Here is a 14,604-nt window from a genome sequence, read left to right on the forward strand (position 1 = left end):
AAAAATTGAGGGAAATTCATGTGTATAATATATAATATATATGTAAAATATATTGTACATGAACAGATTCCTAGTTCTAAATTTTTTTTACTGTACTGAGAAATAAATAATATATTGCATAAATAGATTCCTAATTTCATTTTCATACTTTACTTACTGACAAATAATAACTATGCTTTATGTTTATATTGGAAATTGGTATTTGGTAGGAGGACAGAAGTTATAGGTCTACTCAGATTGCTAGACTCTGTAAATGTTGTTTTAGCAGTTCAAATCCACACTGAAGAGCAGCAGAATCATGTACCCGAAATTCTTGACAGTAATGGTCATCTTTTTTCTGGTAAGCAGTATTTTCATATTGTTTATCTTGGAGTTACTAGATAATACTTCCCTTTGGCTCCCTGTGGATTTGAGACATTAGTCATTTAATTATCTTCTGAAATTGTCCCTCAAAACATACTTGCAGTTGATGTGTACCCAAATAGTAACTATGTTTAAGCTCTTTTGATTTCTTTTCTTGGAAATAATTGACAGTGTATTTAAAGGAGGTTAATTTCTCTATAATGGCCTTTAAAAAAAAAAGATTTATTTATTTTATTGGAAAGGCAGATGTACAGACAGGAGGAGAGACAGAGAGGAAGATCTTCTGTCCAATGATTCACTCCACAAGTGAGCACTACAGCCGGTGCTGCACCGATCCTAAGCCAGGAGCCAGGAACTTCTTTCTGGGTCTCCCACACGGGTGCAGTGTTTCAAGGCTTTGGGCCGTCCTCAACTGCTTTCCCAGGCCACAGGCAGGGAGCTGGATGGGAAGTGGAGCTGCCGGGATTAGAACCAGCACCCATATGGGATCCCTGTGCGTTCCAGGCTAGGTCCTTAACCATTATGCTATCACAGCAGGCCCTATAGTAGCTTTTTGTTGTTGAAACTATGTGCATCAGACCTGTTATTTGGTGTTTTTTCTTTATCCCCAACTGTAGTAATGCAAGAATGAGATTTGAAATACCATTTTGATACCAGAGTACAGAAAAATTTTAGTTTTTCAATGGTAAATAATAAATGAAAATGTTAGTAACTTTAGTAATGTAATTTAAGAATTACCTTAAAGGTGTTCAAAATAAATGCCACTTATTTTTATCAGTCCCAGTACAGAGAATAACTTAGGTCTGATACCAATTGGACCACTAAATTTTCTTGGTAAAGATTACATTAAATGTTTAATATAGTAGTAGTCTTAGGTGATGTTTACTGGCCAGTGGCCGTGTGTTTCTAATATCTGCATTTACAGACTGTTAGTTTACAGTCAATGAAGAAGTGTAGGGAACAGATTAGAACTGATATGATAACTTGTTGCTACAGCTTAGTCGAAGCTAGTTCAGTGACTCTTTTCTGTTTGTGCTCATTATTTGAATCTATAAAAGGTTTACCGTAACTGAAAATACTGTTACATTTTGTTTTAATTTTTAATTGCACATTAATGTAACAAATATCCTGAATTTTGTAGAATCACCCCAGAATAAAGAGAACACTGAATTGGAAAACCAGATTTCTCATGAAGTTGATAAGGCAAAATTGGAAATGCCTTCTAAAGTGATTAATGCTTGTGATGAAGATCAAAGTAGCAAAATGGAAGTGGCAGAGAATGTTGAAGTCCCTACACACCAGATGGTGGTGCAGCAAGAAGAACTGCAAGTGCTAGAGGAACCTAAAACAGAGGTGTCCAAGGAGGAACCCGGATTTCCGAAATCAATTGTTGAGTCTATCACTGTAGCTTTAGTGTCTCCCAGTGAAGAAAGTACTTTGCTGTCTTGTAAGGAACACTTGGTAACAGAAAGGGTACAGGAAGGAAAGGAACAGAAGGAGTCTGAACTTTCCTGTAGGTCTACAAACTTTGAAATGACGCCTGCCGTTCATAGTTGCGTGAAAGATGGTTCATGTCAAGGAGATAAATCTGTATCATCTGAAGCACTGTCATCATTTTCATCATCGGGAGACCTAAACAAGGCAGTTGTGTCTTCCTCTCCAGCACTTTGCTCAGACTTGCCTCCACAAGATATCCTGCACAGTTTCCCATCAACTCTCAGTTCTGCTGTTGGAAACATCATGCCAACAACTTACATCTCAGTCACTCCCAAAATTGGCATGGGTAAACCAGCTATTTCCAAAAGAAAATTTTCTCCTGGTAGACCTCGGTCTAAACAGGTAGGGTGACGACAGTGACATTGTCGGAAAAATATTTTGGAGCAATTATATATGAAGGTGTATGTATAGTCTTGCTTTGTAGGGCAACCTTTTCCATTCTCGGAGAATTTAAATATCATGTTGATTCATTATTCATTATTCGTTTTTGCCATTATTTTAACAATACTGTTTATGACACATGTTAACTTGGTATTATTTGGTTTTTTTTTTTTTTTTTTAATTGAAAAAGTAGAGAGATAGATGAATGTTCCGTTTGTTGGCTCATTCCCCAGATGCCGGCAAGAACCAGGCTGGACCATCCAAAGCCTAGAGTCAGGATACTCATCCAGGGCTCCTTTATGGGTGTCAGGAACCCTGAGGTGAAACCGAAACCCCTACACTCAGATTTGTAGGATGTGGGCATTGCAAGTAATGTCTTTATACCCAATCCAGGTTCTATTAAGATTTAAGTGAAATTGTTGTGAAATTAACATACTATACATAAGAGTGAATTGATCTGTATAAAGGCACTTCTTTCTAAAGTTGCTTTAAATATGGCAAGGTATCATACAGTAAAGAAGTGTTTGGTCTTAATATTAATTTGTAGTTCTCAGTCTCATGAATCAAATTGCTTGCAGTAATTAAAGTTTTACTTTTTAAGTAAGCATAATATGTTAATCTTATTTTGTGGTTTTACTTTTTTCTCATTTTTTAGCCAATATTTATTATAAGGGTGGGGTGGTTATAGATCCATGTGGCCTCCAGTTGAGATTAGGATTGTGTGGGGGAAGGTGAGTAAGATAAATATTTCCATTTTTCCCTCCTGTGTCCATGGGGAGGAGGGAATGACAGAAAGTGTGCTACTTTTTACTGTCACACTTCATTATGCAAGGGTGATTTTCTTATTCCCTGATGTGGAGAAAAATCTTCCAAGTTTGTTACTCAAGTGGTCTTGGTTATTCTGAGAGGTTGTCAGCTTTGTTACACCAGAAGTGTGACATTCTTTGTAAGACCTGTTGCCTGTCCTTGTCTACATCAGTGTTCCCATAGATCTAGGTGCTTGTTGTAGAACCTCGCCTGAGGTGTTGTTCAAACTGTCCCTCTTTCCAGCTTTTGTTGAAGTCTTTTATTGGTTTAGATGAGCTGGCTGCAGCTGGGCATGCTCTCCATTCTTTTTTTTTTTTTTAAGAGTGAGGTTTGACCTAGCATCTGATATGCGCCTTTTGTATTCGAGTGCCTGGATTTGATGCCTATGAGTTCCGCCTGTAGCTCTCAGTTGTTATTGTTGCTGTTTATTTGAAAGGTGGACTTACAGAAAGTGGGAGAGACCAAGATCTTCCTTTCACTGGCTTATTCCCCTTGTGGCTGCTATAGCTGGGGTTGGGCCAGAGGCAAGTTAGGAGCCAGGAACTTCTCCAGGTCTCCCGCATTTGTGCAGGGGCCCAACATTCTGGCCATCTTCTCTTCCTTTCCCAGTCATGTTAGCAGGGAGTTGGATTAGAAATGGAGCCACCCCGAATGGAACTGTGATGTCCATATGGGATGTAGCATCACAGGAGGGGCAGTTTAACCACATATCTGAAACCACAATGCTATTTTTCTTTTTTAAAGTTTTCTTTTACTTAAAAGAGTTATAAAAAGAGAAGGGGAGAGACAGGGAGATTATCCATCCTCTGGTTCCTTCCCCAAATGGCTGCAGTGGCTGGAGCTGGGCCATTCTGAAGCCAGGAGCCAAGAGCTTCTTCAGGGTCTCCCACATGTATGCATGGACCCAAAGACTTGGGACATCTTTTGCTGCATTCCCAGGCCATTAGCAGGGATCCAAATTACAAATAGAATAGCCAGGACTCAAACTGGCACCCATATTAAATGCTGGCAATGTAAGCTGAAAATTAGTATGTTGTGCCACCCCACCAGCCCCAATATTGCTATTTTTCTGATAACAGTGTTAACAATTAGGGTTTTGTGCTGACAGAGAAAATACTCCAATTTACTGGTTTACTTCCTGGGTACCTGCAACCACCAGGACTAGGCTGAGCTGAAGCCCTAAGCTGGGAACTCAGTCTATTTATCCCCTGCGTGGGGCAGCATGCCAGCTTGGGGGCAAGCTGTCCAACGCAGGGATGTCTTTACCAGTGTGTTAAAGCTAAACGTTTATGCAATTTTAAACTCAAATCTTAATAAGCTGTTTCAGTGCACATTTTGATTGTTTCATATCTAGCTTTTGAGATAAATATGAATTCTGAAACGTTGCTTTTTATTGTGTATTTAAGAAGATTTTATTAAAGCAAAAAAAAAAAACACACAACACTCTGGGTAGTTGTTGTAGTTGCCCTTTCTTGGATCCTTAAAAGGTAGAATCTATGTATTAGAAAATGTATCTTGGGATCTACTAATTATTTTTTTTTTGGCTAATTTCATTTATTTTCCTGTAAGCATTTTGAAGAACTCATGTAAATATCCTGTTCTTTAAGGAAGATTTTCAATTTCAACATAGAATCAACAGTGATTTCTGTATATATTATAGTTTAAATACCATTTCTGCCTTTTAAAAAACAACTTAGAAGTGCTCTGTATTGTTTATAGTGTAATTGCTAAGGTTGAAATTCTTATTGTCTCCCTGTTGGCCTTTAATTATGAATTGTGCCTTACTCTCTAAAACTACTCCTTATGGTTATTATAATTAAATGATAATGTACCTAGTGTAATGATCATGTAGCAAATGCCACCACATTTTTTTTTTAATTTGAAATGTCAGAGAGTTATCAGTCTTCCTCTGTCCGTTGTTTCACTCCCCAGCTGGCCACAATGGCTGGAGCTGAGCTTCTCCTGGGTTGTTTTGGGTGCAGGCTGCCAAGGGTTTGGGCTATCATCTGTTTTGTTGTTGCTGTTGTTTTGTTTTTGTTTTTTAAAGTTATCCTCTGTTGTTTTCCCAGGACATTAGAAGGACATTACACATACAGCAGCCTGGACTTGAACTGGCACCCACATTAGATGCTAGCATAAGTTTAACTTGTTATGCTGCCATGCCAGTCCATGATGAGAATAATGGACATGTTATTTAGAATGGAGAGTTAAGAAGCTGTAATAATCAGGCATTAAATGTTGTACTGTCATAATGGATCTGAAAGCAAATAACTTGCCTTGTAACTTCTGTTCATGAAATATCTCTCCAAAGTAACTGTAGTACTGGACTCTGGAACACTGGTCACAGAAAATGCACTGTGTAGTAGTTCCAAATTCAAAGTCATGTAATTGTTTTAAAGATACTTAGGACTTATGGAAGGAGACCTTTGAACAGGATATGTGGCGATCAGCATCGTGGAATAGGTTGAACGTTTTGTATGTAGGACTTAGGATTCTGTAAATCATAAACATGAGGTGTGTGTTCATCTGATGAATAGACAAGTTTGAAACTTCAGCTATCTATGTTTTTCTTATTTCACGGATTCTCTTTCTGTCTGGTGAGGTGTTTTCACCTTCCCTAACTTAGATTCTTTAATAGCCACATGGCCTTGGGGCCTTACTGGGCAGCTAACCTTTTCTGAATGGTATATGTAAGTTTTTTAAATTAAATCGTAGCTGGGATCTGACCAATGATTTATAATTAGACATTGATAAGTATAGCTGTGTTTTAGTTTTGGTCTAAAGAATATATAAGGTAATTTTTTTTGTCACAACATTTATACATAATCATAATTTTTCTTCAGTGTCTATAAAATTGTACCTCATCTCTTTTCCAGTGTATTATAATATACTTAGTAAGATTCATAATGTAATTATCTAAGCTTTTGTTATATAGATTCTTAATAGCAGTTGAGTGGTTTCCTAATTATCCCTGAAATGACATCCAAATATTTGTTATTTTTTAAATCCCTTCATTGAGTGTGTTCATGTTATATGAAATGTAAATGCTTTTTGAAATGAGGTAACATTCTGACATCACAGCCAACTTATGATGAATAACACATAATCACCAGAAAGTTCATATTTCTGAGTTATTGTTTCATGTAATTTCTGTGTTACAGTATGACTTTTTATGATATGTTTTGAGAACTGTCTCCTGACAGATAACACTGAAAGGAATTTAAGATGTGCACTAACCACATGTGCTCATTGAAAATCAGTGGTAATAGAGAACTGTGTTTGTCTCTCTTGCTCCCACTTCTACCACTGAATAGCAGAACACCACAAATGCTGATTCACAGTGACATGTGAAATGATACCCATAAACTTAAAAAATCAGGAAGGTGATTGATCTGGAGTGCCGAGAAAGGGTTCTCTGATGCGGAAATATTTAAGGCCATCTCTTCAGGAAGCCAGGCAGGTTGTGATCAGAGAAGCAGGGAAGCCAGGCTGGGCCTGGGGCATGCTTACACAGGGTGAGATAGTAGAGGGACTTTGGGAAAAAGTTTCTTTTTTTTTTAAGTGCTCTGAGAAGCAATGAAAGGGATCATAGTGGGATGGTAATTTGCTTGTCCAGCATTTCTAAAACATTCCTCTGGCTACTTTATGGAGAAGGACTTGGCCCTGTGGTAGCAGCATGCTGGGCGAGAGTCGGGGCCACCATTGGACTGCTGGTCCTGAGAATTCAGGATAGAAACTTCTAGAGATTTGATGGTCTGCTTGAAAACCTGCATAATTCTGGAGAAGTTTTAAAAAGAAATGCTAGAGAGAATGAGAGTTGCTTTTGCTGGATTTGCATGTGTGTCGATTGAGTTTATAAATCGAAAGTGAAACTGACCTCTCCTTTCTATAATTACCTTGAAACTGCCCTTCTTGATGGAGTAGTCAGTATCTGGTGTCTGCCCCAACCCCCTCCTTGACAGAGTAGTCAGTGTGTGGTGGTGTCTGTTTGTTTTAATTTTGAGTGGTAGGTTTTTGTACTTACTGGGATATTACTTGCTAGTTTTGTTATATGCTTGAACTGGTAAGTACAGTGTACTTCAAGTTTGGGTTGTTGGTGAAATTGTAGTATGTATTGTTGAATTATATAATTTGATATATTTTATTGTTTGGCATTTGTTTTGTGTTTTTATTTGAAATGTTACTTTGTGGAAATAATTTTTTTAATGCTGTTTAGCATCTTCATCAGGTTAGATTATTGCTAAATGTTGTTATTTGGAAGTAAAAAGCTTTAGTTTTATTTTAATTACTTTAATATACTATTTCCTGTATAATTTATCGGATTTAATTTGTAAATTTGGGACAATTTGCTTTAAAATTTTTCTGCTTTCCAAATTGGGCCCTTGGAGGTAATCTCTTAAAATAAAAAAACACTCATTTCCCTAAATAAAAAAAAAATGAATACTCAAACCTGCAAGTGGCTTTTGCATTTAGATGTTATAAACTAACTCTCAACCATTGAATGTGTATGTGAATTGATTGTGCATGTTTTGGATTAACATTTTTATATTGGTGATTTGATTGTAATCAAGAAAATGTAGGATTCTTTAAGGTTAGCTGTTTATTCCTTTTCAGTGGAATGATACTTCTAGAACAAATTGTCAGATAGTTTCTTCTTCTAATGTTAATTTTTAGGTAGAATGTGATTGATTTTAATTTTGGTGGTAAAATTGCAGTTCATGAAGTCAAGCCTGTGATGGTAGTGCTGTTTCCACAGTGAGAAACCTCTAAGTCCCAGAACAGAAGATTTTTTTCCCTTTCATGAAGCAATTTGTCCTAAATTTCCATACGTTTGCATTTGTTTTTGCTGTTCTAAAATTCCTTAGTTGCTGGCTTTGATCTTTTATGTTGCTGAGTTTTCTACATCTATTTTCTCACCTACCATATCCTAGGGGGCTTGGAGTACCCATAATACAGTGAGCCCACCCTCCTGGTCCCCAGACATTTCAGAAGGTCGGGAAACTTTTAAACCCAGGCAGCTTCCTGGCAGTGCCATTTGGAGCCTCAAAGTGGTAAATAAAATTGCATTTACATTCATGTATCATTTATTGCTGGTCCGCTTTATCCCATTAAATGTTAAGAATTAAGCTTTTCTCTTCTAGATTCAACTTCGAGTCACTTTAGTAAGCTAAAAACGTGAAAAACAACTTGCTTACCTTTGACAGTCTGGATTAGGGTGAAGTTACATTGCAGTTATAATAGTGTATTTGTAATACTTTTTGTGGTTGATTTATTTTGTTGTAATTAGAAGCTTTCTATGAGTGGCAAAATAGGCCAAAAAATAATTAAAGGATTGCTTCTTGATAAATTCATAAAATGCTGTTACTTAGAGTGCATTAATCTCTTTAAGTGCTAGTGGAGAGAAAGTACCACAGTCGCAACATATTTCATTGGGTTAATAACCTCCAAGTTGCTTTAGCTTTTCCCCATGTCTTTGGGGAATGACTGTCCTAGTTCTTGAGGTAGTTTAATGTATCTTGAATGAGAAAAAAGTTTGAGGACGCACTGAATATCTATCAATGAAAATGCTTAATTGAGTAGAGAAAAAATTTCTCTTGATCTCCTTTATTTAATGTAATTCAGGAATAAATCTGATATGGACTAATCAGGATTTTATAGGCAGTTCTAGATTGTATTTATTTTCTGTCATGATTAGACGAACTCTGATCATCTAGACATAAATGTTATAGGAGTATAAAAATGACCACCAATTTTCACCTATTTTTATCTGTATTGCTTGGTATTGGATAGAGAAATAGCTCTAGTCTTCATAATAGTTTCATTCACATTTACATCTGTCGTTCAGAGATGCTGGTGGCCTCTGAAAGTGAAAGAGGAGCATGTGGTGAGGGATGTCCAGGAGAGACAATTGCTGTGTTTATGAAAGTTGATAAAGGAGAAAGATTTGACCCTTTCTTTTGTTCGCATTGTTTTATGCATATAATACTGATAGCCATATATATTTTTTAGCATGGAAAGCATTTTAATTAGGGAATGAATGGATGAACATTTTTAAAACTATGATAAATGATAGTAGTTGAAACTGTAATGTGATACTTAATTGGGCAGGGTGGGTTGGAGGGGGAACCTGAGAGGATTTTTCTGAGTATTTTATTTACTGTAGGTATACACAGTGTAGGGAATAATACTTGAGAATACATGTGTACAAGAGAGCAGTTTCACAAGCCCTGGTGCTTAGGGTTTAAAACGTCAGGGAGTGTAGTATGCTTTCCTGTAGGATTTTCTTCTTGTATTGGGTAAGATTGGATAAATTATTTTTATATCAGGCATTTACTGTCCAAATGGCTTACATCAATATTTTCATCCTTTTGTCAGCCTTACTATAATTTAAATGCTGTGGTGAAATGAGATAGTTCTGTTCTATTCATAGATAGTTATTGATTAGTAATGGAAATGTACTTGATTTTACTGACAAGATTGTTGTACACTAGCAGAATAAATTTTCATACAGTGTGACCTGGAACCATTTTATCCTTTAGTTACACAGGTTTCTAAAGTAGAATAACTGGGGAGGGGCGGGGGGTTGGAAACCTTGAAATAAAGAGATCTTAGATCAGAATGTTACCTGTTACCATCATTGGCGAAAGATCTGTTAGCAAGAGTTCTTCCTTAATTTTCTCAATATTGATTGTGCTTCATTGTGCATTGAAATATCTGAATTATTTTTTAACTTTTTTAAATTATTTTTTTAAAGCTACCTAGAATGTAGGACTAGGAAATGGGAATGGAACAGATTTGATTGTAAGATTATAATAATTTTGTATTTGTATTTTAATTGTGGAATATTTGTACTTATTTAATGATACAAGTAATCTTGTCTCTTACTAGTTACCACCTAAGTCAAAACAAAAGGAACTGTTTGAATAACATTTTATAAAATGTTTTGTCTTACCGCCACGGGATGTTTATGCAATGTCGATGTTCCCGTTCCCTAGGGCCGTGGCTCTGGATTTCCAGGGAAGCGCAGACCTCGTGGGGCAGGGCTGTCGGGACGCGGCGGCAGGGGCAGGTCCAAACTGAAGAGTGGGATCGGAGCTGTTGTATTACCCGGGGTAAGGAGCGCTTTAGTTACTTCTGCTATATTCTGTAAATGTCAATTGACAATAGATTCATTTATAATAAATTAATTAGACCCTGGAAGTCCCATAAGTAGAGTAAAATTTTTATTTTACTTTCTCTTCTAATTTCTGACCAGGTTTTCTGTCATACTTTTTATTTCCTCAACTTTTATCTCTTAATTTTTAAGCATTAGCTTTGACATTGTTTCAGACTTTTAGGAAAAGCCATCAAGTAACACATTTGTTCTTCTATTTGAAAAAAGGAAACAAACCTTTGTTATATTAGTGAATATGTTTGGAAAGTTTAATTAGGTTGGTGTTTTCAGTTTTTGGTTGGAGTTGATGTCAGTGGTTAGAGGACTTGGTGGCACAGTGCATTAAGCTACCGCTTACATGCTGTGTCCTGTGTGGCTTGGATTTTGACTACCCCACTTCCAGTCCAGCTCCCTTCTAAGCCATTTTGAAAACAACAAGATCAAATTGTTGCTGAGTGCTCCCCACAAATGGAAGTCCCAGATGAAGTTCTGGGCTCTTCTCTTCAGCCTGGACCAGTCTAAGGTGGTGTGATCATTTGGGACAACAACCAGCAAAGTATCTCTGTCTTTCAAATAAATACATTTTGGTGAAACAATGAAAATGTCTTAGGTGACAGTGGACTCCAGAAATGTGTAAGATTTTATGGCTAGCTTTGATGATTTATTTTAATATTAATAAATATTTTCTCACTAACATTTCTTATAAAAGATTTATCTACTTTTATTGAAAAGGCAGATTTATAGATTTATACATATTTAGTGTATAAATATTTAATTTATAGATTTATAAATATATTGAAAGCAATATACTATATATTTTATGTATGTATAAATAAGGTATATACATTATATATGTAATATAAATTGTATAGGCACAATATATATTGTATATATTTTATGTAGAAATTGAAAATCCTGTTTCAAATTCTAAATATTTTTCTGTAGGATTTTTCGTGTGCATGTTGAGTAAAAGTGATAAATGATTTATAAGCCAGTTTATTTAAAACAAAACTTTTATCCTTGTGTTCCAGCGTTTCTCTAAAGTTGTAACATCATTTGATATGACTTTTGCACCACAGGCAAATAATACTGGATTCTGTTACTTTGTTTTTGTTTTGTTTAAGGCAGTAACTGCCCCCCTCAAAAAAACCAATTAATTCTTGTATAGTTTAATAGTGGGTAAGCAATGCAGTTTCATGTGTACTTTTTTTTTTTTTAAATATTTATTTGAAAGAGTCACAGAGAAAGAGAAAACATGAACAAGGTTTCAGTCACTGCACTCCCCAAGTGGTCCCACCGCCAGGGCTTTGCCAGGCTGAAGCCAGAAAGGAACTCCATTTAGGTCTCCCAGGTGTATACAAGGGCCAAGCATTTGGGCCATTATTGCTTCTCATGGCTGATTTTCAGGAAGCTGGAAAAAAGTGGAGAGAGAGAGAGAGAGAGTGTTTAATGATTGATTTTGTTTTAAAGGCATAGTTACACAGGAGGAAGAAAGGAAAAGAGATGTCTTTTTGTTTGCTACTTCTCAAATGGCCACAACACCTGGGGCTGGACCAGCTGAAGCCAGGAGCCCAGGGCCTCTTTCTGGTTTCTTATGTCGGTGGAGGCCCAACATTTGAGCCACCTGCCAGTTCCTTTCCCTGGATGCATTAGTAAGGAACGAGCTGGCACAAACGTGGTGGTTTGTAGCTGGAAGCTTTATGTGCTATTCCTTGAAATATCCGCTTGCTTTTTTGTGTAGTTCCCTAAGTTGTCCTGCATCTGTGCATGCCTTCAAGTCATTTCACAGTGAACAGTGAATAGTTCAACCTCAAAATTTCTTCATGCTGACCTGGTGCTATAGCCTAGTGGCGAAAGTCCTCGGCTTCTATGTGCCAGGATCCCATATGGGCACTGGTTCTAATCCTGGCAGCCCTGCTTCCCATCCAGCTCCCTGCTTGTGGCCTGGGAAAGCAATCAAGCAATCAAGGACTACCCAAAGCCTTGGAACTCTGCACGCATGTGGGAGACACAGAAGAGGCTCCAGGCTCCTGGCTTCGAATCAGCTCGGCTCTGGGCATTGCGGCTGCTTGGGGAGTAATCAACGAATGGAAGATTTTTCTCTGTATACCTGACTTTCCAATAAAAATAAATCTTAAACATTTTTTTTTCTTTATGCCTCCTGTGATCCTTCCACTCTTCAGCTGCCACTGGTCTAAGTAGTGTCTGTTCCACTTATTCACTGGCCTTATGTTGGTTTCATTTTTCTAAAACTTGTTAAAAGTGGAATCACATGGAGTATGCTCCTTCGGTATCATTGTTACATTTACTATAATTCAAATTTCATTCATGCTGTTGCATGTATTTATAGTTTGTTGGTGTTAGATGCTAAATGAATAAACTAAAATATAAGAATATTTTTTTTTAATTCATGAGAATTAAGCTTGTTTCTTTTATCAGGACAAAATTTTGGACAAAAATTTGACTATCCATCATTAGTTACTTTTCGAATCTTCAGCCTGTTTGAAATTTGAGTGATGGTACCAAAGTTAGCTTGGAATATTCTAAATATCTTGGACACAAGTCCTTCCCCGTGTGTAAATATTGTCATACATTTTGTGATATCTTTCTACTTTCTTGCACCTGTTATTGTAAGAATAAATGTTTATAATTCATGAAGTTTGGCATCTTAATTTTCTATAATTGTGCTTCTGATGTCTGGAATATATTTGCATAGTTCCTGCTTGGAGACATTGGTTGCTTTAGTTTGCGTCTGTAGGTCCGTGATCCCGGTTGACATAGGTCTGCAGAACAAAGTTCATAACACAGCTTCTCTGAACTGCCTGTGCATTATTCTTGGAAATTGTGTGTGGACCCATTTTTGTAATTTCTGTGTTTTACTTATTGCCTTGTTTCTGTCTATAGGTCAGTACTATATTAACCTAATTATTTCTATTTTACATTAAGTCTTGAAATCAAAGCATTGCTAGTTTTTCTAATTTTCAGTGTTTTGAGATTAGTTGGAATGTATTTGTATCCCTTTGTTTTTCTGTGTGGATGTTAGATTAGCTTGTTCATTTCTATAGTTTCTAGTATCTTGCTTAGATTTATTAAGACTATGTTCATAGCAAACATTATAGAAAAACAGTACATAACGTTAGAATTTTTTTTTTGCAACAATGCACATGTATATCTTACAGTTCTACTCTTGCTTCAACTTTCTGATGTATGCATATATGTTCAAACTGAAGTTCAATTTGGAGAAAAGTATTATTTCTTTAAATTGCATATGTATTTTCTTCTGCATTTCAGTAGGGCTTAGTTACCTCAGTGGTGTGCTGTGACTTTGACCATACATAAGTTTGACCTGTCTTGATTCTATTCTTAGGTGTTCCATTTTATGCTACGTTAATGCACATGCTGTCTTGGGTGCCTTTTATTTTATTTATTTCTTTTTGTGAGGCAAACAGATTTAACTCCTATACAAAGATTCATTTCCCAAATACCTGCCCACTGCCTCCCAACAAAATGTTGGGAGTTGGGAATCCCACCCAGGAACTCCCAATGGAGCTCTGACTTGCCTCTTGGGGTCTATGTGAGGAGGCAGGCTGAGACGTGACTCAAGCGAGTCTGGTGTGGCCCCAGGCCTCCTGACCCGTGTCTTCAGACTAGACCCAATGAGTGCTCCTTCATTTCAGATGCTGAGAATTAGTTTCTTACATATTTAATTGAACTCATTTTTATGTTGATCTTGTGTTCTAGAAGCTTAATACTCAACAGTTACTATTTCTGCTTATGTTTTTAATTAATGTAGAAGACATTGTAAGTTGTGTCAAATACAACTTTATGACTTTGTAGATGTTTATTGTTTCTGTTCATTCTTTGTGGCATTCACCATAACCTTTCAGACAGCGTTAAGTAGAAGTGATTGGATCAGAATAACAATGATACTGTTTTGATGCATCTTTCCCATTCTTGTGTTAGCCCTTGTTTCTGTTGTTGATTTTAATAGACCTGCTGAATTACTCTGACTTTAAGTCCTTCAAAATTTTTTGCTTCAGACTATTGAGATAATTAACAAATTATATGTGTTGAAGGGGTGCAAAATGTTTTGATATAAAAATGATTAGATATTATTAAATGATTACCACTAGTAAGCTAAATAGTGTATTATCATCTTTTTTGGGAATAGTTAGAAAATTTTTGTTATGCAATCCTTTGTTAATATGGTGATTTTCATTTGATATTTTCTATGTTGATTAAGTCTTGAATTTCTGGGTTCAAACTCAACTTGGCTACGGAAGTTTATATTATTTATATGTTGCTGCATTCAGATAGCTGTGTTCATTAGAGATATTTGTTAGTAGTGTGATTTTTTTGGCAATCTCACTGATTTTGGTAATATGCTGGCTTTGTAAACCAAA

At 36.4% G+C, this 14,604-nt stretch overlaps 1 protein-coding gene across 15 annotated transcripts in view; it reads left to right on the top strand.

Moving 5' to 3' along the window:
• KMT2C (lysine methyltransferase 2C) overlaps positions 1–14,604 on the top strand; it is a 203,594-nt gene that overhangs the window by 110,932 nt on the left and 78,058 nt on the right. For 12 of the 15 annotated variants that reach the window (XM_041002313.1, XM_041002321.1, XM_041002328.1 and 9 more), the window contains 4 exons: positions 266–340; positions 1,505–2,202; positions 7,980–8,099; positions 10,044–10,160. In XM_041002313.1, coding sequence (XP_040858247.1) covers positions 266–340; positions 1,505–2,202; positions 7,980–8,099; positions 10,044–10,160 — 1,010 coding nt within the window. The remainder of the gene's footprint in view (positions 1–265; positions 341–1,504; positions 2,203–7,979; positions 8,100–10,043; positions 10,161–14,604) is intronic. The other 3 variants (XM_041002314.1, XM_041002325.1, XM_041002324.1) reach the window with 3 other exon arrangements.

The sequence above is a fragment of the Ochotona curzoniae genome, unplaced genomic scaffold (genome assembly GCF_017591425.1).
Source record: "Ochotona curzoniae isolate NIBS_2020 unplaced genomic scaffold, NIBS_Ocur_1.0 scaffold_2476, whole genome shotgun sequence".
NCBI classification, from domain to species: Eukaryota; Metazoa; Chordata; class Mammalia; order Lagomorpha; family Ochotonidae; genus Ochotona; species Ochotona curzoniae.